We start from the raw sequence: 26,358 nt of genomic DNA, 5'->3' as shown, positions 1-26,358 counted from the left end.
ATAGGATGGTTTTGCAGAAGTAATTCCACCAAATAGAATCTAAGAAATTTCTAGAATGATCTAAAATTAGCTCTAAAACTTTACCTATGAGTAATCAGGAATCTGTCAGAAATAGAAAAGGCCCTTCACTTTCACTACAGAGCAGTTTTAATTCGGGTCATTTCATAACACTAGCAAGCTAATCCTCCATGGCAACCCAGAAAAAAAGAAAACCCAAGTATATTTGCCTTTTTTCTTCTCCTTTTTTTTAATGCCACTGGATTACAGATTCTTTATAATCTACAGCAGACAGAATGCTAACTCTTAAAAAAACAAAAGGAAGAGTTGGGACAGCAGAGAGGGTAGAGTGAACCCAAGAGCTAGCGGCCTACATGTGGCCATCAGCGCACTGACCACATGTGGCCAGCAGCTTGAAGAACTCCAAGGCATGATGACTTCTGGCCACTTGCTGACGGTTGTAAATCTTCACAGTCATCTGCTGTCCCTCAGTCCACATCTGTGGCCTTCAGAGCTACCAGGACAAGTTACTCACTCAGACAAGACTGAGGTCAGCAGATGGCCTTCAGGTATGTCTTTTGAAGGCTCACATTCAAATCACCAGCATCCTCAGGATTCGAACTAGATAAGCAATTCAGACGAGCAAAAGAGCATTTCTCTCTTGACAGAAATAAAACTAATGGTGGTGACTTGTAAGTGGATCTAATTATTTTTATTCTAATTAATGTTTCATCCAGCTTGAAAGCAGGTCATTTATAATACATCAAAACACTAAGAATTCTTAAGACTATGATTTAAAATGATCTTTTCAAAACTAGATAAACAGTTATTTGTGGCTTTCTTTCAGAGACTAAAAGGCACTGGACAGCATCATACATGACAATTTTATTATTTTTTTCTTATTATTTTCTAACCAGAGACTAGATGAAATGCATGAGAAGTTTAATCAGGAGCTGAGAAGGTGGTTCAGTGGGCAAAGCGCCTGTCACCCAAGTATGGGGACCTCATTTTGAACTCCTAGATCCACATAAAGAAGCCGGACGAGACAGACCACATCTGTAATTCCAGAGCTCCTGTGGCGAGACGGGAAGCAGACAGGAGAGTCTGTGGAAGCTCCTGAGAGTCAGTCTGGCTATGTGGTGCTGACCAAAACAACAAAGGACCCTGTCTCAGACAAGGTTGACAGGCAAGGACTCTTCTACATGTGCACCAGTAGATATCTGTACCTGCACTCATACCTATACCCAGTTATACAGACACAGACCACAGAGAGACAGAGAGAGACAGAGACAGAGACAGACAGAGAGACAGAGAGAGACACAAAGAGAGATTTAAGTTTATTTTGGATCTAAATTTCTTTCTTTTGGTGGGGAGGTGTTGACATAGGACCTCACTATGTCGCTCTGGTTGTCCTGAAATTCACCCTGTAGACCAGACTGGCCCCAAACTCACAGAGATCCACCTGCCTCTGCCTCACCAGTGCTGGGATCAAAGGCCCACTACACCCAGCTTGAATCCACATTTCTTAACTTAGGCTTTCCACCGAGCACCTCACTCTTGTAAACTGTCATTTATTGATTGTTAAAGTGCTGTGGATTGAAGTCAGGGTGTCACTCATGCACCCAGGTGCTCGGTTACTGCGTCACATCCCAGCCAGCACTTGAGTTCATAAAGTCTTTAGAAGAGCTCCTCCCTGACATCCGGATCCGAGAGTTGCACTAATCCCAGTCAGAGTTCACAGGTCCACCCCTGGGTCTGCAGCTTCTGCTGAAGCTGCTGGGAAATGTGGGATTTTCCAAGTACCTGGGGCCTAACCCAGAGTCAAACCCCATGCCCACCCTGGGTCCTTAGCGTCTGGGAGCTGCTAGGAGCTGGCCTTGGCTATTTTTACACATTAGTTTTTTTGGTTTGTTTGTTTTTTAACTTTTAATCGGCTCTGTTACATGATTTTTAGTCAATGGGGTATGATCTTAGCTGCATCTGCCTCTGTGAAGAAGCAATTTTTGAATTACCAAGGAAAGTAGAAAATCACTATCTGGCAGGAAGCTGTTTAAAAAATAAAATAAAAAAATTAAAAAAAAAAACAATGGTATCCTCTCCCAAATGGGCAGTCAATCACCTGCACAGGAAAATGCCCCCAAGAAAGCCATCTGTTCAAGAAACTGTATAAAACCTACCTAAGCACACTCATCTCTGGGCACTGTCCACTCTCGCCCTTGAGAGTGCTTTATAGTATTCTGCATCCAGCTCAACCCACACTTCGTGTGTCTCATCTGGATTCATTTCATGGTGACCAAAAACACTAAAGGGGGGGAGGGTGTAAGATCCTGGTAATAGTTACACTCACAACACAAAGCGACAACACAACACAACAAGAGAAATACTATTGCTAATAAACACAAAGCATTTTGAGCATTACTGAAAAAGACAGCTCCCAGTACCCAAACAGATGGGCTTGTGCATAGCAAAGACCATGTAGCAAGAAAGGAAGAGGTAAGCATCCAAACACTACTTCAATCATCAGGACAGGATCTGAAGGTAAAACAAAAGGGACCTCCATGTTCTATGCAACTGTGCCTCAGTTTCTTTTCCTGTCACTGTCACAAAAGACCCTGACCAGTGTGACTTAAGGGGGAAGGGCTTATTGTGGCTCCTAACTCAACGTGCAGTCCATCAGGGAAAAGAGGTCAGGCAGCAGGAGCTTGAAGCAGGTGCTCACACTGCATCCTCACACAGTGTGCCCAATGGTCTATGTCCATTTGACACAAGCCAGTCTTCGGAGAGGATGGCACCTCAGCTAAGAAAATACCTCCAGAGGGCTTGGTCCTGCCTCAACTAAATGGACCAGGCTTTGCTGACTCCCCATAGGAGCCCTTACCCCTTTGGAGGAGGGGATTGGGGGTCAGGGGGAAGGCAGAGGCTGGAGGGAAGCAGGAGGAGGGATGAGAGGGGATCTGTAGTTGGTATGTAAAATGAATAAAAAATTTCTTAAATTTAAAAAAAGAAAGAAAGAAAGGAAAAAAATGCCTCCAGAAGATCAGGCTGTAAACAAGCCTGTAGGGCATTTTTTATATTAGTGATTGACATGGAGGGTCCAGCCCATGGTCTGCAGGGCCATCCTTGGGCTGGTGGTTTTGGGTTCTATAAGAAAGCAGACTGAGCATGGGGAAGAAGCCAGTAAGAAGCATCCCTCCATGGTCTCTTGCATCAGCTTCTGCCTCCAGGTTCCTGCTGACAAGGATCACCATGGGAAAAGACTCCAGAGACGTCACAGAAGAGCCTGTCCTGGCACGGGGACCAGCTACATGTGTTGTTTTATACAAAAGTTATTATTTTAATAACAGAAAACTGATGATAACAGAGGAACACTGACATACAGGTTTAAGAGTCAGAGCTTCAAAAACTATCATACTAGATAGGCTCACCAGTGAAAGTACACAAAAGGAGGAGAGAAATCCACAAACACCTTGAAGGAGGCATAGACTCATTGTTTCCAAAGCCAACAACCAGACTGTGTCTTCTAGATGGTAAGGGGGCGTCTTCTAGATGGTAACAGGGCATCTTCTAGATGGTAAGGGAGCATCTTCTAGATGGTAAGGGAGCATCTTCTAGATGGTAACGGAGCATCTTCTAGATGGTAAGGAGGCATCTTCTAGATGGTAAGGGGGTGTCCTCTAGATTGTAAGGTGGCGTCTTCTAGATGGTAAAGGGCCGTCTTCTAGATGGTAACAGGGCATCTTCTAGATGGTAAGGAGGCGTCCTCTAGATGGTAACGGGGCATCTTCTAGATAGTAAGGGGGCGTCCTCTAGATGGCAAGGAGGTGTCTTCTAGATGGTAAGGGTGCGTCTTCTAGATGGTAAGGGAATGTCTTCTAGATGGTGAGAGGGGCACCTTTAATGGCCAAGGGCTCTCTCTCTGGCAGTACACAAGTTAAAGTATGTATACTCTACCATTAAAAACAGCAGAGACCTGCTAAGATATGATGATGCCAGAGCAGGCACATTTACCCTTCATTTACTCAGCCCCATGGGCACTTTTCACTCATGCCCTCTTCTTTTATTGAGTATGTTGTTTCTATACTCTAAATAATTTTGCATTTGTCTACCCAGAATACAAATATTTACACTTTAAAAGAGAAAAGGAAAGAAAAGACAAAAGATTCTCTAATAGTTGTTAATATCTGTAATGGGACTGAAATCCGACAGCTCAGTCTGAGTCACTTCTAAAGCTAACACAGCTTCCTTGACTTCCTAAATGTAAACAGATGACTCTATCATAATTCCTATCAATAATTATCTTGCCGGAAATCTTCAGGGAATTTTCCTTCCTAAGCCTTGTCTTACACTAGTATTCAATCAAACCAAAAGCTACAAAATCATTAATTACATAAAAGCTGGCATTGAGTAATGTCCATTAATCAAACATGGACAAGTTCATATGTGCATAATTAATAACTGTTTTCTCGCTACATCAAAGACGATCGCCTTTCCACAAAATTTTAATCACTTTCCAACATATTCCCATCAACTTAATTATATTTGAACACAAATACAGAAAATTAAAAAACTAAGGCATTTTTAAAGCTTCCCAAGTTACAACTTATTAAGATTTGGTAACTCAAAAAAATAAAATTCCAAGGAAATGAGCCACTCATGTGACTAACGTAGAATTCATCTCTGGAAAATCTTATGAGAAATGATGTAATTATTTAGCTTTTAAATGATTAAAAGAGAGACTTAAAGCAGCACTACGCAGATTTAGCCAAACATCAAAGTTATCAAGGGTCTTTCTTAGAAGCACATTAATCAACTGCATACAGATGGATCTAGGGTCCTTGTGTGTGACGAAAGCAGCTGGGCACGCAGAGGGACCACAGGGACAGAACACATCAGCCCAGAAGCTGGAAAGGAATAAACACGGCGCTTTTTTATTTTGCTTGGTCTTCTTCCTATGCACACATCTGTGTGTACACGTGTCAGGGGCACTAGTGTGTATGCAGCTGCAGGTGCGGATACATGAGGATGTGCACATGGCCGCAGAGGCCAGAGATCAAGCTCAGATGTCATTCCTCAGGAACCATCCACCTTGCCTATTGAGATGAGCACTCCTGCTGGCCTGGGACTGACTGAAGAAAAGGCTGAGCTGGTCAGGGAACACAAGGTGTCTGACGGTGTCTGTTTCCCTGAGGCTGAGGTTACAAGTACATGCTACCATGCCAGGCTTTTTTTTACGGTTTATTTTTAATTATGGATGTGAATGTGCATCTGTATGTGGGTATGTGCTTGGAATGCAGGTGCCTATGGAAGCCCGAAGTGTCAGATATCTCCTGAAGCTGGAGCTATAGATGGTTATGAGCCACCTGCTGCAGGTGAGGAGAACCACGGTCGAGTTCTCTGCAAGAGCAGTACCTGTCCTTAAAATGCTGAGCCGTCCATGCAGCCTCGCCTCACCAGGCTTTGCACATGGTGCTGGGGATCCAAGTCCAGTCCTGGGTTTGCACAGCAAGCGCTTTACCCATGGAACCAACTGCAGGCCCCTGCTCAGTTCTTAATGCCACAACACGGAAACTCTTCTAAAGTAAAAGAATACAGACTGGCAGAACGGCTCTGCTTCTCTCTCCTTGCTCGCCCTTGCCTCTTGCCTCTGTATAACTCACTAAACAAAGTCCACCACCGCCCTCAGGAAATGAAGGTTGAGACTGCTGTACACAAACTGAACAAATTGCACTCGGAGCAAGAAACAAAAAGTACCGCACCCCAGCATCTGCCTCTGACACCATGTGGCTTACAGGTCTGTAGGAAGGCCCTTGTCCTTCAGGAGCTTGAGACAGGGGGGCTTCAAAAGAACTGCTGACAGGCAGCTCTCCCACAGACCAAGTCGGGCTCTTTGATTGGTGGTCTACATAAATTTAACCACGAAAGGTTAAGACTGTACCCAGACTGCTTTCACCTTCCTTTGTCCTTTCTACTTAGATTCCAATCACCTTTTAAGGTGATACTGTTTATCATAATTGATAACACTCTTCTTTTAAAAGACTCTAAGCCATCTCCTTGGAGCTGTACTTTGGGATGGGACAACTCATACATACATGCATGTGCATGTGCAAATGTGTATGTGCATACACAGACATCTTTAAGGTTAAAGAACAGGCCCGCGCGGTTAGGAACATAATTCTGTAACAAGGGTTAAAAACGGCTGTTGGCTGCAAATTCTTCTGAGGGCTCAGAGTATCCTGGATTTGCATCACATTTGAGGCCTGCAGCGAACAGGCAAGAATAGCTTCCCATCCTGACTTCCACACGCGGCCACTGGCAGCCATTAGGAGTCCTTCTATTCTTCCCAGTGCCTGCCGGGACAACCTTTTTGCCTACAGGCTTTTTTAGGCTTTCTTGACTTTCAGCTACAGTTCCTCACTCACTGAAGGTGCACTATCTCTAGAATGCTGTCAGCACGTGTGAAACCAAGACATCCTCCAGTCTCCAGTGGTAACGACAGCTTTGAACGACAGATAAGTTTTACTTAACTCAAATTCAAAGCCTTATATGCCTTTAACTCATTTCTCAACTACATTTATTTCTCCGTGTGTCTGTGTGGGCATTGCACTCATGTCACGGCACACATGTGGAGATCAGAAGACAACGTGAAGGAGTCTATTCTCTTTTTCCATTATGTGGATCCCAGGGATTGAACTCAGATCTGCAGACTTGGCGGCAAGCAACTTTACCTGGTGAGCCGTTTCACAGCCTACTTTATTTGCTTATTGTTTATTTTTAATTTTTTGAGACGGGGTTTCATGTAGCCCAGGGTGGTCTCCAATTCTCTACGCAGCAAGGATGACCCTGAACCACGGATCCTCCTGTCTCTACCTTCCAAGTGCTGGCACCGTAAGTGGGTGCTGATATGCCTTTTAGAAACAAGAGTGTGTTGTTTTAATTTTTCACAAGATTTTTTTTTCCTTTCCTGTCCCCTCTGTGACAAAATGGGTCACACTAAATGAGGGTCCTGGGTCAGGCTCAATATTATTCCTAAAAATGAACCAATTTTAAGAGTCAGGGGAAGGAGGCATTGATGCTCAGAATGGATGTGTCTAGGCCAGCGTCAGTTTTCAGTTAATGCTGTCAGTAGAACTGAAACTGATGAAACGTAAATTAAAAAGGACTATATTCTACATGAATTATCTGTTTGACCTGCTGAACATGAATTGTAACTTGTACTAAAAAGCAGATAAACTAAGAGTTGGTCAACAAAACAACTCATATGCACACATTATATATAAAAATCAGCCAGTGGCGTGTGTCTTTAATCCCAGCACTCAGGAGGCAGAGGCAAATGGATCTCTGAGTTCGAGGCCAGCCTGGGCTACACAGTGAGTACCAGGCCAGCTGGGGCTGTATAGTGAGACCCTACCTTAAGAAAATAACTTGGTGCTGCAGATCATGGGGAGCACTGTAGGAAGACCTGGGAGGGAAGTGCCTTATCCCCTGCTGTTGCTGGAGAATTTCTCTCCAGCTCCCGCCACCAAGTCCCGCCAGTCCCAGAGCCCACTTATAAAATAAATACACAGACTCTTACATTATTTAAACTGCTTGGCCATTAGCTCAGGCCTGTTATTGTCTAGCTCTTACTCTTATATTTAGCCCATTTCTATTAATCTTTACTTTGCCACATGGCTCATGGCTTACTGGTACCTTACATCTTCCTTGTCCTGATGGCGGCTGGCAGTGTCTCTCCCTCAGCCTTCCACCTCCCAGCATTCTTTTCCTTGTCCCGCCTATACTTCCTGTCTAGCCAATGGCCAATCAGTGATTTATTTACTGACCAATCAGCAACACACTTGACATACAGACCATCCCACAGCACTCTGCCATCACTCCAAGATGAGGAAATACGGGCAGAAAAGACTCGGAATTCAGGTCACAGAGCAAAGATGGAACGAGACCCCGTAACCCAACTTCACACTGCCACTGTGAACTTACACAGCTATCATCCACAGACAGAAATGATTACAGTTCTGTCCAGAAGAAACAGACGCACACTTAATACTACCGTGTATGTACATATGTATGTATGTAAGTATTGGCAATACCAGAATTGAACCAAAGCCTTGTGTGTGCTAGAAACTATCATTCAACTATATCCCCAGCCCACTCTACTTTTTATTCTGGGATAGGGTCTCCCTACCTTGCCCAGGCTATTCTTGAACAGCCAGGCCCACACTCCAATCATTTATTCTGAAAGTTGATAACAGTCATGCAGACATATGAATATTAACACTGCCCTTAAGGACCACACAACAAAATCCCCCAAACTACCAACTCTGAAACTAGATCCAGTGTGTGCTTGTGGGGAGGGGGGTTGTGGTTGCGTGTTCGTTTGCTTGGCCTGGAACTCACTATGTAGACTGAGTTGGCCTCAAATCATAGAGATCTACCTGCCTTCGCCTCCCAAGTGCTTAGATTAAGAGTTTACTACCACATCCAGCTCAGATCCATTTTACTTTCACTTCTCACTATAGAATAATGAGTTTTCTTGACTTTTCCTAAGATGGAGCCAACAAAGCCTCCCATCAGAAATTATACAGAGCAGACGATATGCTGAATCCCCAGAAACAGCTCAGAAGCCAGAGGGCTGCCGTCGGCTGTGGCAGTGTGAAACTTACTGCTCAGAGTCATAGTAGTCCATCCGCTTCTTTTTCTTGTTGTAAGCTGCAACTCGGAAGGGAACTATTTCCAAGGTGATCAGGCCGGGGGCCATCGTCAGCACTTTGGCACCATGGGTTGGCTCATAGAGGTCCTTCCCTGTCTCTGGATGAGGCATGCCAGCAGGGTCTCGTCCAACAATATAAAAATTGGCTCCTGCTACCATCCGTGCTCTGCAGTGCCACTGGACCTGGAAAAGATGTCGACATATTAGATGACTCCACTCTGACGACTGGGAAACAGCAAATGGATAATAAGCGCATGTGCATTTGGTTTCAACTCCTTCCCACTGAGCTGCACCTCCTTTGATGTCTCACTTCATCGCTACCTGATAGCAGGAAGTCCCAACAAATGTAATGTACCTTCTTGGGAAGCTAGAATTAAAAGCAGGCCCCCAAACCAAGATCATAACCGGCATAAATATACAGGTGCATACCTTTATGGATTATTTGCTTATGAGGTATACGGATGTGCATATATCCACGTGTAAGATTTTACATATACATAAGAAGTCAGGGTGGGGGTTGACCCTTGAACATAAGTAAGGCTATGGGGGTCTTCCAAAGGGATCGATAGGGCAGTTTCATGTCCCCATAGATACTGTACTGACTGTTCCAGCTACTGGTGTGAAACATGACCTAATTAAGGAAATGCACAGGCATCCATAGAGCAGTGTGTTTTTTCTGCTCCTTTTTACATGCCTCTGCTCACTTACATAGACTCTGTTTCTAACACGGAATCATTGAACAACTGGAGAATAACCTTCCTGACAGAGGAAAGTCCCCACATCCAACAATGCATTACAGTCCTCCTCTCTCCAAGAAAAAAACCTAAATGGTAATCCTCATTACAACTTCATATGCTCGGGATACGGCTGTTAGCTGTACATTCTCAAACCCATCTCATTTCTGACACCTTCACATAGCAGATCTTAGAAAGCATTAATTATTCTTTAGGAAATAGATTTAGTACTCAACGACAAGACAAACATTTTCAATTTGCCAGCTAATTATTCATATAGATAATAAAACTGTACATTCACAACACCAGTACAAGCATTAGAAAGTAATTTCTTCCCCACACAGCTCCCACTCCGTTCCTAGGATGGAATTTCGGAATCGAGCCATAAAATCTTTATAGACTGGAAAACGAGGAACATCCTGTTGATAACCACACAGCCTTAACAGCTGCTCATTGTTCTGAAATGCATTTGTGCTAAGGAAACAAATCTGGTACCAATGCCTTCTAAGTAACCCAGAGAACGATTAAAGAAGAATCACTGTTTGTATTTTATTATGACAATTTGGCAAATTTGTGTTATTGGCAGACTCGTTCCTGATGTCACTGGAAAAACTACAAAATGAGGTGGGTCTTATTATTACTGTTGTTATTGTAAGGAAAGTCTTCACTTAAAGCGAGGCACTACAGAGAAAGGAACAGACGGAGCCAGGCATGGCTGCACACTCTTAAAATCCCAGCCCTTGGAAGACAGAGGAAGGAGGACTGTACAGCCTGGGCTACACAGTGAGTCACAGAGTAGCCTGGGCTACACAGCAATACCCTATATCTCACAAAGTAGGAGGGAAGGGAGAGAGGAGCACAAGAAGAATGGATAGTTTTTCATAAGCCACTTAAATCATGCCAGATCATAAACACTGAAATATTTAACTACTTAAAATATTAAAATGATTGCTAGAACTTTTGGTTTATTCATCAAGGGATGAGAAGTTAAAAACTATTGTTCAGCTCTAGATTTCTCTGACACACCTCAGCTAAGTTATTACACACTTAGCTTCAGCAGCTTCCCTGGTAGAATGGGAATAAAATCCGTATCTCACAGAGCTCTGGGTAATAACGCACACAGAGCATCAGTCCAGTGTGTGAGTCATACACAGGCATTCAAAGATCATTATTTCCACCTTCTTCGTATTATTAGCATTAAATAGTTAGACACCAAGGGCATTCCAAATTAGGCCACAGACATGTGTTCTGATATGAAGTCTACGAACAAGTCATCCCAGGCTCTCCGCCATATTCCAAGTTCTGGGATTTTTACACAAATTTACGAAGCACCCTTATGAGATACAGACAGGGTCCTTATGTGGAATCAGGACAGGGACAGTGAGAACTTGAAGTAAAGTAATTACTGGCTTTCAGCCAGCCAATAATACATACTTTTACATGTTAGTATCAGCCAGACAGCAAGGTAAGTTTTACTGTTACCCTATTTACTCCTCACAAAACCAGTAACAAAAACACAGGCAGGGCCAGGTATGGTGGCACACGCCTTTAATCCCAGCACTGTGGAGGCAAAGGCAGACTCTGTGAGTTCAAGGCCGACCTGGATGACAGAGCAACAATGGGAGTTGCGAGCTAAGCCAAAGCGACATAGTGAGACCCTGTCTAAGAACAAAACAAATAAACCCACAGGAAGATATTACTAAAGAATAAAGACTGTACAGAGAAAGTGTAAAATATCACTCTGGACCATGATGAGCAGGTATGGAAGCTATTCAACAGGAGATTCCATCTCTAAGGAACATCTGCCAGAATCATGTCAACTCACTATTTTAGAATTCTATGAATGTACTTAAAGTCTGCCTTCAAAACGTACACATTGGCAGTGTTCAACCACTGTAATGTTGAATGACATCAGAGACTGGAACTGCAGTGCATGGCTCTAGGACCAGACTGCTTAGATGCAAATTCCATCTCCATCGCTTGCTACCTGACCTCGAGCAACTGTTTAACCTCTACCACAGGTTTCACCTGTACATTGTGAATAATGACAGTGCCTGCCCTCTTAGTGTTGTTATAAGGACTAAGTTAACATATGTAAGCCACTTGGAATGAATATTGTCTGGCAAATACAGTGAGAGCTCAATAAAAAAAGAGCTGCTGGAGGCTAGAGAGACGGCTCAGTGGTTAAAAGCACTGGCTGCTCTTCCATATGACCCAGGTTCTATTCCCAGCACCTGTGTGGTAACTTACAATCACAGGGAACTCTAGCTCCAAGGGATCTGACACCCTCTTCTGGCCTCTGTGAACACCAGTCACACATGTGGTACACACACATAGATGCAGGCAAAACACCCATACACATTAAAAAAAAAAAAAATTTAGTGGGTGATGGCATTTTATTTCTTAATCACTACCGAGAACAACACTAATTTATAATTAATTTCTATTCCCTTTTCAGTGAGACTGATCCTGAAGATTCTGAAGACTGGTTAAGAAACAGCAGTATTAAACAGCATGTGGCTAAAGAGTCAGGATCAGAAGGCCAAAGTGTGTAACACACAAGACAATCCAGAACTGATTGTTGCTGTTTCACCTTTCCTGACTAAGGTACCTGATTGGTCTAGTAAAAAGCTGGAACGGCCAATAGCTATGGAATGAGGAAACAGAATGCTGTGCAGTGTGAATCGGCACATTTTCATTAGAAAGACTGGAAACCTCTCCTAATACTAAATAAATGCACATCCATATCCAGTCACTCTACTCAGCAATAACCAATAGGCATATTCACATTTGGAGGTACTAAAATCCACACCAGCACACTGTTCACAGCAAAAATCGGAACACAGCCCAAATGGCCCTCAACAGTGATGCATGAAGTCACACAGGAGGACACAGTAATACTGAGAATGAGTGGTCTGTCACTGACTGTGGTGTAGCAGGCTTTCTTGGATGGCCAGCCCCCAAATCATGACACAGAGACTTATTACTAATTATGAATGCTTAGCCTTAGCTTAGGCTTGTTTCTAGCTAGCTTTTTTTCCCTAACTTAAATTAACCCATTTCTATTCATCTATATGCTGCCCCGAGGCTCATTTGTCTCATCTATGTACTGTCCACCCTGCTTTCCTGCTTCCTCCATGTCTGGCTATGGTCCCTGGCAGGCCGGCCACCCCCTTTTCTATCTCTCCACCAGCCCTGCCTATCCCTCTTCTGCCTAGCTATTGGCCGTTCAGCTTTTTACTAGACCAATCAGGTACCTTAGTCAGGAAAGGTGAAACAGCAACACGTCTTTACATACACAAATGCAGCATAAACAAATGCAACACATCTTTACATAGTTACACAAACATTCTATGCCAAACACTGTGGTGAGTTAGGTGTAAAGTGAGAGAAGCCAGGCGTAAGAGACCACAGTGTCAGATCCTAGTGAGACAGGTGTCACACCAGGCTGGCCTGAACGCTGTGGCAGCCCAGGTTCCTTCAGGAAGATGGGATATAAGCATCTGTTTCCAGGAGTACAGCCAGCAGGCACCCACAGCTGCTGGCTCTCTTCAGAAACAGACCCCATTGCAGAGAGCAGCAGGTCCAAAAGAGGCACCTTCCTTGGCATCCAATGTCTAGTCAATACAGCTATGATGCCTATTTCTATGCAACTCAGGGCATCTCTGAAAGATCTCCCAGAATCCTCCAGGACACACAAGTTCAGACTCCATCTCCATCATTTACTACTATATGATTCTGAGCAAGCTATGTAACCTCTCTACATGGGTTACCCTCACCTAAAGATGAGTTGTAGCACCTCCTTCTTGTGGTGGCTCAAGGGTTGAATGAGTTAATATACGTAACACCTGAGACTGAACTGCGGCTCAGCTTCTTCCTGTGCCCTGTCCAGCTCCCTTCTTCCTCCTTTCCCAAGTGTTGATGGCAAGGGCTCTCGTGAACCTCCTGAACCCCAGCCTTGTTCTCCATCTGCTACCCAGTGCTCACACCTTCAACAGAAGGCAACTGGATCATCGCTGTAAGTGAGGACAGGGATTACTGTGGTAAGGACAGGTGTGAATCAGGAGGAGGAACAAGAGCTTCTGGATGTTCATTCTGGAAAACTTAGCTTCACTGAACATCTATGAAATGTGTCCTTTCTTCCTATGTATAGTTCACTAGGACATTAAAATAAGACAAATTAGAAAATACACACAAGTGACTATGAGAATACTTAACCCCAGTGCACCTCCTATGAAAAGCACCCGGGCACGTAAACACAGCTCAGAGGAGTCAACGGATTACAGAGGAGCTGGCAGTAAGCCAGTGCAGACTCGCGCTGCAGCCCTCAGGGCACTCCTGCATCACTACTAGGGTCACTGGACTGGTTCTTGTGGGGAGTGACAAGAGCCAATCAGAGGCCGGGGGAGGTCCTGCCAGAGCCAGTTCAGGGCCAGAAGCAGGAAGGCCACACTTCCCTTCTTCCTCCTTCTCCCTCAAAGAAGGTCATTAAGTCCAGCTGACCTCCCCTAAAGCAGGCCACAAGGCTCTCTATACATGCAGGAAAGAAATGTCCCTTTCTCTAAAGAGAAGGGACAGAGAAGAACATGAGCAACAGGCCCTTCTAAGCCCCCAGATTTATCACTAGCCAATCATACTCCCTTTCTTCCACTCAACCTGCACAACTGCCCACCCATCATCAGATTCAGGCACACAATACACAGCCTCATTGAATCTTTATTTCTAAAGGCTCTTGTGTCATGGAAGACTTGAATTCAATAAATACGTATGCTCTCCTTATGCTAATCCCTTTGTAGGCGATGTCTCAGCCGTGAACCCAGGGTGGGTGAAGGGACAGACACACCACCAGCTACTCAACTGTGCTTTGCGAAGTGGAAGACTGCTAAAGTGAGATGCCTGCCCTCGGGTATCTTCACCGCTCTTTCCGTGTCTGTCTGTCTGTGTTGTATGTGCATATGACGGGGGTGGGAGTTGTGAAGCCCATGCGCACACAGAAGCCAGAGAAGGATGCTGCTAAATGGTCTGTTCTACCACTGTGCCCTATTCTTTGTGACGAGGTCTCTTACTGAATCTAGAGCTAGCCAACTAACAGGCTACAGCAATCCTCCTGCCTCCACCCTCCACCATGCCTAGGTTGTTAGTTAGCCCATCTTTTAAAACAGGTGCTGGGATCCAAACTCACATCTCCAAGCCATCTCTCCAGCCACTGCTTTCCCTTTTGAATCTTCCTTCAGCAGCACAACTGATTTAAGCTGGGCACAGTGACAGAGGCTGGGAACCCCAGTACTCTGGAAGGAAGGGCAGGGACACCAGGAGCTCAAGGCCAGCCTGGGATACTTGAGACTTTGCTCCCAAACCCCTTCCTAACAAAAGAAATGATTTTTTTTTTTTTGTTTATTATCACAGGCTATTTCATTACAAATCCTCCCACTCTCATTTTTTAAAAACATTTTTAGTTAACTGAAATAAAATTTCACAGCAACCTCACTTTCAGACAGAGCATAAGAGTCACCAAGAAAACAAAAAAGGTCCCAAAGAAGGAGGCTCATTTTCGAGCTGGAATTTAATAAGGTCACTGTTCATAAACCTATTCCTGCCTGTCTTAGTTATGGTTTCTACTGCTGTGATAAATACCATGCATCTTGGGAAGGTAAGGGTTTACAGCTTACATAATCTGTAGACCATCATCCAGAGACGTCGGGGCAAGAACTCAAGGCAGGGACCTGGAGACAGGAGCTAGTGCAGACAGAGATCATGCCGGATTTTGGTTTACTGAGGCTTGCTCATCCTGCTTTCTTATAATACAGGCCCACCAGCCCACGGTGAGCTAGACCCTCCCACATCAATCATAACTCAAGGAAATGTCCCATAGGTTTGCCCACTGGCCAATCTAGTAGGGGCATTTTCTTAATCAAGTTTCCCTGTTCCCAAATGACTATAGCTTGTGTCAAGTTGACCAAAAAAAGCAGCCAGCACACTGCCCTAACATCATTTGGGTCATTCTCACATTAAACGACATCTTAGAGAAACTCAGATCAAATGACTTGCTTAAAATGATGAGGTTAATGTCATCAGTACTGCTGGACCATGGTCTAGAAACAAAGTGGTGTGAGGAGAATTCTGAGTGCTTGTGAGAACACTCCAAGAAAACAAGACAAGAGCCTTGTGACCTCAGTTTCTTCGAAACTTGGAACTGTTCTTGGAATGTGTTTTTGTGTTCCTCCCAGGTGTAGCGGATAAGAGTGAGTTTACTTCAGATTACTCATTATTGCTTGCTGTAATTATTCAATTAAATGTTTAAACTATCCTTTACATGCCTCTATGGAAAAACATGTTTTTGCCACATGTGGCTTGTCCTTGTGATTGTGTACAGCTTGAACTCATGAGAACTTTACTCAGGTGACCTTTCTTAACCCTCAGAGTATAAACTGTCTGGGGCTCTGAATAAAGTTGGTTATTGCATGAGACTTCAGTTCACCTCATTCATTGGCTCCATTCTCCCAGGTTCCATAGCCTCTAGAGCAATGGTGAGTACCAGCTAGAGGAACCACTGAACAAAATGTGAAATGCAAGAACTAGATAGAAATCATGGAAGCATATGGTGAACATCAGGGGCCATTGCTGGCCGACTCTAACCAACACCTTACTCCAACAGAAAGAGGAGAAACATGGAGTGTTTACCTCACACAACATTTCAGTATATTAGTGGACAGGGACCCAAAAGAAAAGCCAGTCACACTGTCGTCTTTTAACCAGCTGTTATGTTTGTTAGCTTTTCCTGAATAAAGAGGTAACAGAATTCAACCTCATAACCTCTCCAATAAAGATTCATAGGCTCCATCCCAAATAGTCAAATGTCTTGGATTCTCTTTTAAAATGCTGGAAGGAGTTTGTATTACTAAATTACTTAGATCTTTTAAAAAATGAGTTTGACTCTCAGATAAATCTAAGTGTGTTCATCTTCCTCTATGGAAGGGATGAAATGGTGGTGTAATAATGTGCATTCCATTTTTATCTTGAAAACACAAGAAGCTGGCTGGGAATTTCCCACTCACCACTTCTGAGGTCACTCAACTGATTTATTAACTCACTCAGCAAATACATTCTGAAAGCCTATTCTATTCTACCTTGAAACTGAAACCTAATTCTCATCATCTTTACATATGGATATAAAAAGATCTCAAACATTCTATTGGACCACAGGCAGAATTCCAAAACCCTGCCCTCATATCAGGAAGCAATTTTACTTCCTGATTCAATCATGTTCTAGTCTTTCACAAAATAACTGATGAAGATCATCTGGGGATAGGACAGAAGGCTCAGAAGTTAAGATCCAGTACCACTCTTCCAGAAGATTAGACCCAAGTCTGGTTTCCAGTGCCCATGTTGGGTAGCTGACTACTGCCTATAATACCAGCTCCCAGGGATCCAATGCCACTGACCTCCTCCACAGACACCTGTACTCAAGTGCACACACATAACCTCACACAGACAAACACAGATACACAGTTAAAAATAAAATAAATCCTTTTAAAAAATTAATGTCTTGATGGACACTTCCCTAAAATACTGAATGCATTTCACACTCAGATGAGCCAGGGACAAAACAATCATTTGGTTCTGCAAAGTTATCCTAATGCACATGTACTGGAAGCTTCGTATCTAGCTGGAACTACTGGGAGATGGTGAGCCCTCTAAGAGAAGGGACTAAAGGGAAGTCACAGGGTCCTGGACACAAACAGAGGACTCCCGTCCTTCCTCTTTCTTTCAGTGTCGGGCCATTCACTCCCACCACGATGTGCCATTTTACCACAAGCCCAAAAGCAACAAGACCAACCAGTTACGTAATGAAGCACTCACATCAGGCGCCAGATAAACCTTGTCTCTTTATAAGCTGATTACCTCAGGTATTTGTTACAGTGCAAACAGCTGGCTGATACACTAGAAAAAGCAAGAGTCACACTGCATCTGTCCTCCGCTCTGGGACTCCATGGAAAGAACAAAATCAGTGTTGCTCTAACTGTGTCTGGACCATGGCTGCTGGATACAAAACAACTATGTGCTGCTATACTGTTCTAGCTTCTTCACAGCTTGGACAAGAACCACAAAGAGAGCCAAAGAAACCTCCCCCAACCTTCCCAACAACTGGATGCCCACAGGGTGCAGCAGCTAGAGGACACTCCCAACGGCAGGAGAGTATTCGCAGTACTGAATGTTTGGAACACACTGAGCCATCCATCGGGGAACGGTCTGCAGGTCAGCTGGTGATGCCACAGTGTTCGCAAGAGTGCCTTTAGCACTGTACCGCTATCCTAAAAGCAGCCTACCTCGGTTGGCCCAGCATACATCATAGGAGAGGGAAAGATGGCCACCACTGTTGTTTCGGGGTTCAGGACACCCTCCTCCAGCACCGCAGCATGCTGCTTCATACGCCACATCAAAGGGACATCATCATCCTTCGTCCAGCCACCAAGAGGATGGAGGAGCAGGACGGGGCGCCGGTAGCCCCTCTCCAGTAGCTGCCTGTGGGTGTCCTGCATTAACAGAGCATGTCCGTTGTGCACTGGGTTGCGCAATTGAAATGCAAAGACAGCATCTGAAAAGAGGATTTCCAGAGTTAGGACTTTCCAGCATTACCCTGCATGGGACAAACAATTCTTTCCCAGCTGATGGTGACAAGTAACAAACACACCAGCTCAGAGTCAGAAACGGGGAAAGCCATGGACTGGTGACTTCCACTGCTACCAGCCAGTGTTAGTGGCCCTTGTTCACCGGAGGAAGTGTGATACAGGAGCCACAGACATAAAGCGGTTACTCCTGTGTGTGGTAATATTTTATATGTGCTCTAACAAATAAAGCTTGCCTGGAAATCAGGAGGAGCTAGCTACGAGTTAACCATAGAGGTTTGGAGGTCTGTACAAACACACGGGAAGTGATAGAGCTGGGTGGAGAGAGGAAGTGATGAGGCAGGGTGGAGAGAGGTGCTCGCTCTCTTTCAGCGGAGGATTTCATAGGGGTAAGCTAGTGGCTTGCTGCTCCGCCTCTCTGATCTTTCCACTTTTACCCCAATATCTGGCTCTGTTTTTTATTAACAAGACTGTTTAGCAATTCGTGTGACACCTGTGTGCAGTGGGAATGAGCAACTGCCGGGCTTTCTTTCCGGTCCTGAGAGTCAGGAACTCACAACACATACAAATTCGTGGTCAGTGTGTCAGTGACACTCCTCAGTCAAATCCTCCAAACACCTGGAGACCCGAGTTGGTAAGCAAACTCAGGTCATTCCCAGGGCTTCATCAAGAAGAGACATGGTATGAAGAGAGTTACGGCTTCACTTTTCATTTTTTTGTCCAAATTCACGCAGATTACTCTGACTGAGAACAAAGCCACGGTGCTGTCATCTGAGGTCTGGACTTAGGACTGCGATGTAGCATCAACAGTATCTCTCATGAGGACCGTGGCTGGAATTCAAATGGTGAAAGCTACAAGGCTAACTGAACTGATTAGCCACTGTGTGCTTACAATCCTGGTTTCATTCCTCTGTGCCTACACCAGGAGACCTCTGTCAGAAGGCGCAGTTCCTTAGGACATAGAGTAATTTCACAGAAGAACCACCTGGCACAGGAGCCCTGTGTTTACTGTTCTCCGAACACCTGCCATATCACCCCACCATGATGACTTGACTCAGACTGGCTTAGAACTTGTTTACTTTTATTTATTTTTACTCTTACTACAAATAATAAATGATTCGCCCTTCTTATTTTGAATTATGTACATTCATTTGTGTCTGTGGGGGGGACGCACATGAATGCAGATGTCCTCAGAGGCCAGAGGTGTTGGCTCTCCTCAGAGCTGAAGTTACAGGCAGGTGTGAACTCCCTGACATGGATGGGCACTGGGAACCGAATGCAGGTCATTTTCAAGGGCAGCACAACTCTCTTTGGAACACCTCTCCAATCCCTCCTTCTCAATGGACATCATCGTCAATCCATTGTCAATTCTGACCCCTCTATCGCCATGACAGAAGTACAGAAAACTGTTACAAATGACTAGGATTTGGATGTTTCTGTTCTGTCATGTCCCTTAGTACTCAGTATTTGAAATATTATCATTATCTTTAGGCATTCTCAAGTTACCTTTCAAACATCAACAGGGCTTTTTCTAGCCAGAAAATGTATGTGATGTGACATTAGATACAAAGCACAGAACAGTCTTGACAGAAGTATATGAGCACATAGCACTGTTTGACTTTCACAGGGAGGAGGCATACAGGCCGATCACTGCTTTAATCTTTTGGAATCCAGACATACATATAGACGTACAAGATCCTAAACATCTCAGTGATAATAAAATAGAACTTCAGGAAACGAAAGACACCTACCCTGGATTCTGCACCAGAAGGGACACCGAAAGTCAGATAACGAATTGCCGACATTATCACAGTAATAAAGGACCCTCCCCCCCCGGGAGAGGGGGGAACTGGAGAGATGGCTCCATGGTTAAAGAGCACCGGCTGGTCTGTCAAAGAACCAGGGTTCAGTTCCCAGCACCCACAAGGCAGCTCACAACCACACTTAACTCCAGTTCTAGGGGATTCGGGCCTTCCTCTAGGCTCCACAGGCACCACCAGGCACACACATGGTGCTCTTACAGACATGCAGCAAAATACTCACGCACAGAAAACAAACGGAACAATCCTTCTCTAAGGACCCCATTAGGAAGGGCAACCGCATGACTGGAATGGCAGTGCAGCCCCAGGAGTACTGCATAAGTGGCACTCTCCTGAGAGGCGGAGCATGCAGGTGGGCAAAAGACTGTCCCTGCTTCCAGGAGCTATGAGGGCTTTGGTCTGAAAGCCGCTCTCGAAGACGAAGACAATGTAAAAGCAACAATAGCAGGATGTTAATAACTGTGGAATCTGGGTTAAATATATGTAGACGTTTTAGCCTTGGAAATAGTTCTGTAACTTTTTTATTATTTTAAAATTAAAAAGCAAAGCAGAAGACTAAGACAGGAGAGAAGTCAACCAATCACAGTCTGTGGAGCTTACTATGTTTCCAATGAACTAAAAAATTAGTCCCTTGTCTTTTCCTTTTTTTAATGAAAATACTGCAAGTCTGGGCACTAAACATTTGGTAGTTTTCAGGCTGTTGTTTCTCAGGGTGAAACAGTGGTACCAGGGTTATGCTTTTCCTGTTAAAGAGATACATACTGAAACATTTAGGTGAAATGACATGAGAACTGAGATTTGATTCAGAATGTGGTGAGAGCGCTCAGAGAGGGCAAGAGGTGGCCCAGATGAAAGGAGAATGACCCCAACAGGCAGTGTTGAAACTGGGTCAGAAGCACAGGGAGTCATTACTCTGTTATCTCTGCATATGTTTTAAATTCCCCATAACAACATGTTTTAAAAGAGAAGACACATGCGGGGGATCCGAGGCAGAACTGCCTTTAAATTCAGTTATATAACCCTCACTTCTGCGAAGTTTACTAGGAGACTGCTGATCGTACATGAAAGCAAGTCTGACCCCTAAGAAGCCTTGAAGCATTCAGGGCTTTGCAAGCCACGGGGCTCTGCTGCAACCACTCAACCCAAATGCCACAGTGCAAAAGCATCCAGGGACAGCACCTGGACCTATTAGCCTGGCTATCTAGTAAGACATTGTAATGGCCAGATTTAGCATCCTACAAATAGGACAGGAAGAAGTAAAATAAAATTCCAACCAAGAGGAAAAGTGTGGAAGCATCCCTGCTTTCCAGAGGGGATGGGAACATAAAATCAAAGATTTTATTTTGTCAAAGATAGAGGGCACATGTAGATGGATGTAAAAACCTGGCACAGGACAATCACATTATATTCTGAATGCTCCTTAGAAAGGATGTTGGTACCAAATAAGGGCGATGACTGGAACAAGAAATGGCCTGTGATCTTTTGTGGAGGATTAGCCCAGTGATGCTGTACAGGTTTGACACAGAAGAGTACAGGAAGTGGGGACAGACAGTAGAAATAAAAATGCTGTAACACATTTCCACATAAAACAGAACTCTGCCAACTGTTCCACTTTCTCTCCTCCCTTAATCGATGTGTCACCCAGGGCCAATTCACCTGATAGACCATACATACCCTGTATACTGTGATGAGGTCACAAGCGCCAAGGATACCAGGCTGGACTCTGTAGTACCGACTTGCAAATTTCTGTTAACTGATCAAAACTTGACCCCAAGCTCAGATCACCTCTCCATCTGCCTCTTAGTGTCCCAGTATCATCCAAGATTCAAGTCCTCCACCTCGTCCCCATCTCCAGTCCGGTCCCTAGCCCAGGAGCGTGGAACCCAATCCCAAGAACACTCCTTCCTCCCCCGCCTGTGCTCAGACCCCATCATCTCAGCACAGAGTCTGTGCTGATTGCTCTCCCTCGCAATCTGACAGTGCAGCAGGCAGGGACAGGGAAGGCCTGAACAGATGAAAACTCCAGTTCAGACAAGCTCTCCCCAAGGCAACAGTGGGGCTCCTGTGCCCTCGGGAGTCTGCAGTTTACTCAGAGAAGGAAAGAGCCAAATGTCTGGTAAAAGAACTCCAGTTCTTTCCAGTCCAGCAGAGAAGGATTAGAACTCTGTTTGTCGAGAAGGGTGGTGACAGCGTGGAGAGGATGTGATGGAGGGAAAGATCATGGCTGCATTTCTTCACCTCCATGTGGGACTCTTGGACCACACTCACCCAGCCAACCAGTTGCTTCCTGCTCTGCCACACAGTGAGCATGAACCTCTTGCCAAACCCCAAAGGCACCCCTGCTTTCTGTCTCTACATGAGCATCTACCCACTGTCTTCCCAGCCTACATGTTCAGCTAAGCAGGGCACTGGCCTTCCAAACACCTGCCTCTTTACCTAACTCCTCTTTAAAATAAAAAGCATGAACCACGGCAGAGAACTTGAAGGGAAATTGTCCGTAAACAGACTATTGCAGTATCGCTCTTTGGTTTTAATGCTTGATTTGCCTAGTCTCATTATTTCTGTGCACATATTTTATACAACCATAATCAAACAAACGTGAAATTTCAGGCTCTGCTGGGCCATCTGGGTTTAGCCACCTGTTTCTCCCTGTTAACCTGGAGCAGCAGGGTTCACTGCTGGGCTGTGTGAAGCTCTTTGGACATGCTCATTCAGGAACTACCCGATCACCCCCCACCATCATCTGTACTCGATTACTATGGGATATCTCAGCCGTATCTCCACGGCCTGACCTCTCAACGCGTCATCTCCGCATTTACTACATTCTGTCTCCCCACTTTAGGTATCACTGTCTCGACCCAAATCCCACTCAGTCTATTGCTCATCACTTTCCCAACCTCCTAGGTAAACCTGTCTGTGTAAGAGGACCGCTCAGGGCGGCAAGCTCTCCTTCCTTCCACTCTGGACTCTTTTCTCCACCAGGCCAAGAGGCGACATGGTAAGAAGCAAGTGGAGTTGGAGCCCTTTCCTTCCAGCAAGTGAAAGGGGAACGAGAGTGTAGAAGGTCCTTTTCAAAACGTGTTTCACTACTTGGGAAGTAGAGGCCAGCTGTCAGCATTTCCTGATGGTGGAAAAACAGCAACAACTCCCTGGAGGTGTGTAGGGCAGGTCATGTGACGACCCATCCAATGGCCCAGGCAGCAACAACTGCCAGGACCTAGTGCAAAGAGCTAGATGGACCAGGCTCTGCACAGCAGAGTGACCGAGGGAGGGAGGGAAGGATGGAAGGAGGGAGGACAGACGGACAAGGCACTGCCTCCTGCCCCTACCTGATGTTGCCAGTTTGATCCCCCAGCACTACCTGTGGGTTGCCATGACTGCACCCATCTCTTCTTCGATGCTCACTTGGTTAACTTTAGACTCTATCCAAGGGTGCTTCTGCTTGCAGCTAGAACCTGCCAGACAGGGATTCCCCTCAGCTGGTTTCCGGTTGCATCATCTCTAGCTCACTGCTTTTGCCATAAGAAAACACACTAACTTCGCTGGCTCACCAACCTCCTCTATGGCCCCCAACTTTGCCTAAAATATCCTGACATCTCTACTCATTCTTTTAAAATGGTCTGTAATTCAACAACTCAACAAAAGCCCTCACAGACGGACTCAGTACTGTACAGCACCATGCTAGTCTAAAAGAAAGGATGTGAATTTTTCACTTTGTAAGCAGCAGGACACCAACAGTCTGTGTAGAGTTAGTATGAATGGGCTCTTAGCTGGCTCAGTGAAACCTTCTTTCTCTCTAGGCTATCACCTGGATACCTAGTCAATCACCTGGATACCAAGACCCTCCACTAGTAAATAGCTCACCTTCTGCTTAGCAAAGCAGGCAATAGGAAAATCTCAGTCCTTCCAGTTACGGACGGGACTCCAACAGCTGACCTGTTACATCCATGTTCCCAGGACAACAATCTATACGAGGCAAACACTCAGATGAGGTGGAGAGGAGCACACGGAGGCATGAACACACACTAGAGACAAGAATGGGTGACTGTTCCCGCTGTCTCTCCCTTGAACACATCAGTAGGCCGGTTGTCACTGGCCTCCTAATGAGTAGACAAGGACTACAAAGTAAACTCCCCGGGTCTGTTGCTTATTTGCCTTGGTCTAAAATGGAAAAGTAAACAAAACAACACCACAAACCTTTGTTGTCTGATGCAAGGCTAATAACTGGCTCGCAGCTACTTTAAACAAAGTCGCAATCACTCATTATGCAACAAGCTCCCTAAATGACTTAAAATGTTTGGCTCACAAAGAGCACAAAACAGATGGAATAGTAAAGTCTCTAATTATGAACAATAATTCCATGATAAGATGTCTCAACAGAGTCAATAAGTGACTAACATCGATTCAAGATATAAATTCAGATTTTGGCAAAAACAAACTAAGGTGGTCTCAACAAGTCCTAAATGTGTTTCTGTTCACCACCAGAGGGAGGGAATGAAATGAACTATCTATTATTGCTGATTATAAATAAAAGACCCAACCAGAAGTGTCTTCAGTAACTTAAATAGGTAGTATCTCTTTACACACGAACTCTGGAGATGATTGACAGAGACTCAACACAGAACACATGTTTGGGATCCTCATGAACACAGAATGGCTGCAGGAACTCCAAATACTCTATCCTCACTTACAGCGCCCAGAAGGGGAACACGGACAGGCAAACGGTTTCTTTCTACAATGGTGATAATGCAGTTTCTTGTCAAGAAGGACTTTTTCCCTGGAAACTGTCTCTCTCCTTAACAGGACAATGGCCAGAAGCAACCTTCATGGGGTCCCTAAATCTCACACTGATATAAGGGAACCACATGCCACTGCTGCCTGACGCAATCATTACTCACTTGTCAAATGAGCCACAGTGTGTCTGAAAGCAGGAGATGAAGCTGTACTTAGCCTGCCACTGTATGCAGCACTCAGAAACCACTGGATGTTAAACCCAGGGTGATGGGTATTCTTGTCTGTCAACCTGGCTGCATCCAGAATTAACTAAAAGCCCCACGGACTGAACAACTACTGGATTCTTGGACCTTCCACTGTCAGAGTAGCTGGACTACAATCCATAAGCCATTCTAAATAAATCCCCTTTAGACAGGTAGGTAGGTAGGTAGGTAGGTAGGTATGTAGGGAGGGAGACAGACAGACAGACAGACAGACAGATGGATGATAGATTCATTCTATGAGTTCTACTTCTCTAGAGAACCCTGACTAATACACCAAGTATCTGCTTCAAATTCACAAAGTTCAGAAGACACAGAGCAGTCCTACCCTGCAACTGAAGGAGCCAAGCAGGAAATGTGAATGAACAGTGAATGAGGCAGGCTGAGCAGAAACCACTGAGCACTGCTGCAGTGTGTGGCCCAGCAGAAGCCTCTACCTACACTACCTACGGCCACATGGCTTCAGATTCCAGCCAAGTACAGCAGGCTCAGGAGTAGACAGATATCCCTTCTCTAACCATCATGCCAATACAGGCAGATTAGCTTCAGCTCACACACAGAAATCAGGATAACTTACTCTTATTGTGTGCCTGATGCTTTGCACAGTGCGTTACTTATCTGCTCTCATTTTGATTTTTAAAATAAAACCCTATGGTGGCACTCAGGAGGCAGAGGCAGGCAAATCTCTGTGAGTTTGAGGTCAGCCTGGTCTGCATAGTGAGTTCCAGGCCAGCCAGAGCCACTGTGAGACCCTGTTCCAAATAAATATGCATTAGGTTCCATAAGTGTTCTCATCAGCTGTCAATGAGCCTTACAGAGGAAAACAAGATATGAAACCCCCAAAGGGTAAAGCAGGACACTATCTACACTCAGGACTCTAAACAAGCTGAAGCCAAGATGACTGCTGGGGTTCCGTGGGGCTGTCCTGTCCCCACGCTCCATCACCACCTGGGACAGAGGCTGAAGGCTCCTAAGTACAGCTGAGTGGTCAGCTAGCTTCTATGACTCACCCCACATTATTCACACCCACGTGCACCTGCCCCTTCCAGGCCACATCCAGACTTCCACACGGAAAGCATTAAGGAGCAGCACTGAGGCTTAGGGCTCTGCCCTCTGCTGCTGGGCTGACACAGACGACGCTATGGCAGAACACGTAAGCCTCTTAACAGTCTGGCCAAGTCTACAGGGAACCCACACTCTTTCCGCCAAAGCACCTTCAATTTCCGGGCACGGGAAGAAACCTCGGGTGCACACGGCAGCACATCACTTACCAACACCCTTGCATCGCACTTAGTGAGAAGCGCCTGTCCTGGAGCGCTCGGGAGTGAGTGTAAGGCTGCAAAGAACAGCATCCTGGCCTTTCTGAACACACTGCTCCACCTCATCCCTACCCCAACTGACGACAGGACTGTAGGACTGCTCTCGAAGCAACTTCGTCGTCCTGTTGCTGCTTAATGTCTTCTTTACCCATAAAACGCC

General features: G+C 45.1%; 1 protein-coding gene across 1 annotated transcript in view; it reads right to left on the bottom strand.

Moving 5' to 3' along the window:
- Positions 1-26,358, bottom strand: part of Papss1 (3'-phosphoadenosine 5'-phosphosulfate synthase 1) — a 73,247-nt gene that overhangs the window by 5,608 nt on the left and 41,281 nt on the right. Inside the window, exons 10-11 of the mRNA XM_059266256.1 lie at positions 17,766-18,034; positions 8,658-8,887 (exon numbers count right to left, since the gene is read on the bottom strand). Coding sequence (XP_059122239.1) covers positions 8,658-8,887; positions 17,766-18,034 — 499 coding nt within the window. The remainder of the gene's footprint in view (positions 1-8,657; positions 8,888-17,765; positions 18,035-26,358) is intronic.

Source organism: Peromyscus eremicus, chromosome 6 (genome assembly GCF_949786415.1).
Source record: "Peromyscus eremicus chromosome 6, PerEre_H2_v1, whole genome shotgun sequence".
In the NCBI taxonomy this organism is placed as follows: domain Eukaryota; kingdom Metazoa; phylum Chordata; class Mammalia; order Rodentia; family Cricetidae; genus Peromyscus; species Peromyscus eremicus.
Note: the sequence above shows the minus strand (reverse complement) of the source record. Positions and strands in the feature narration are given on the sequence as shown.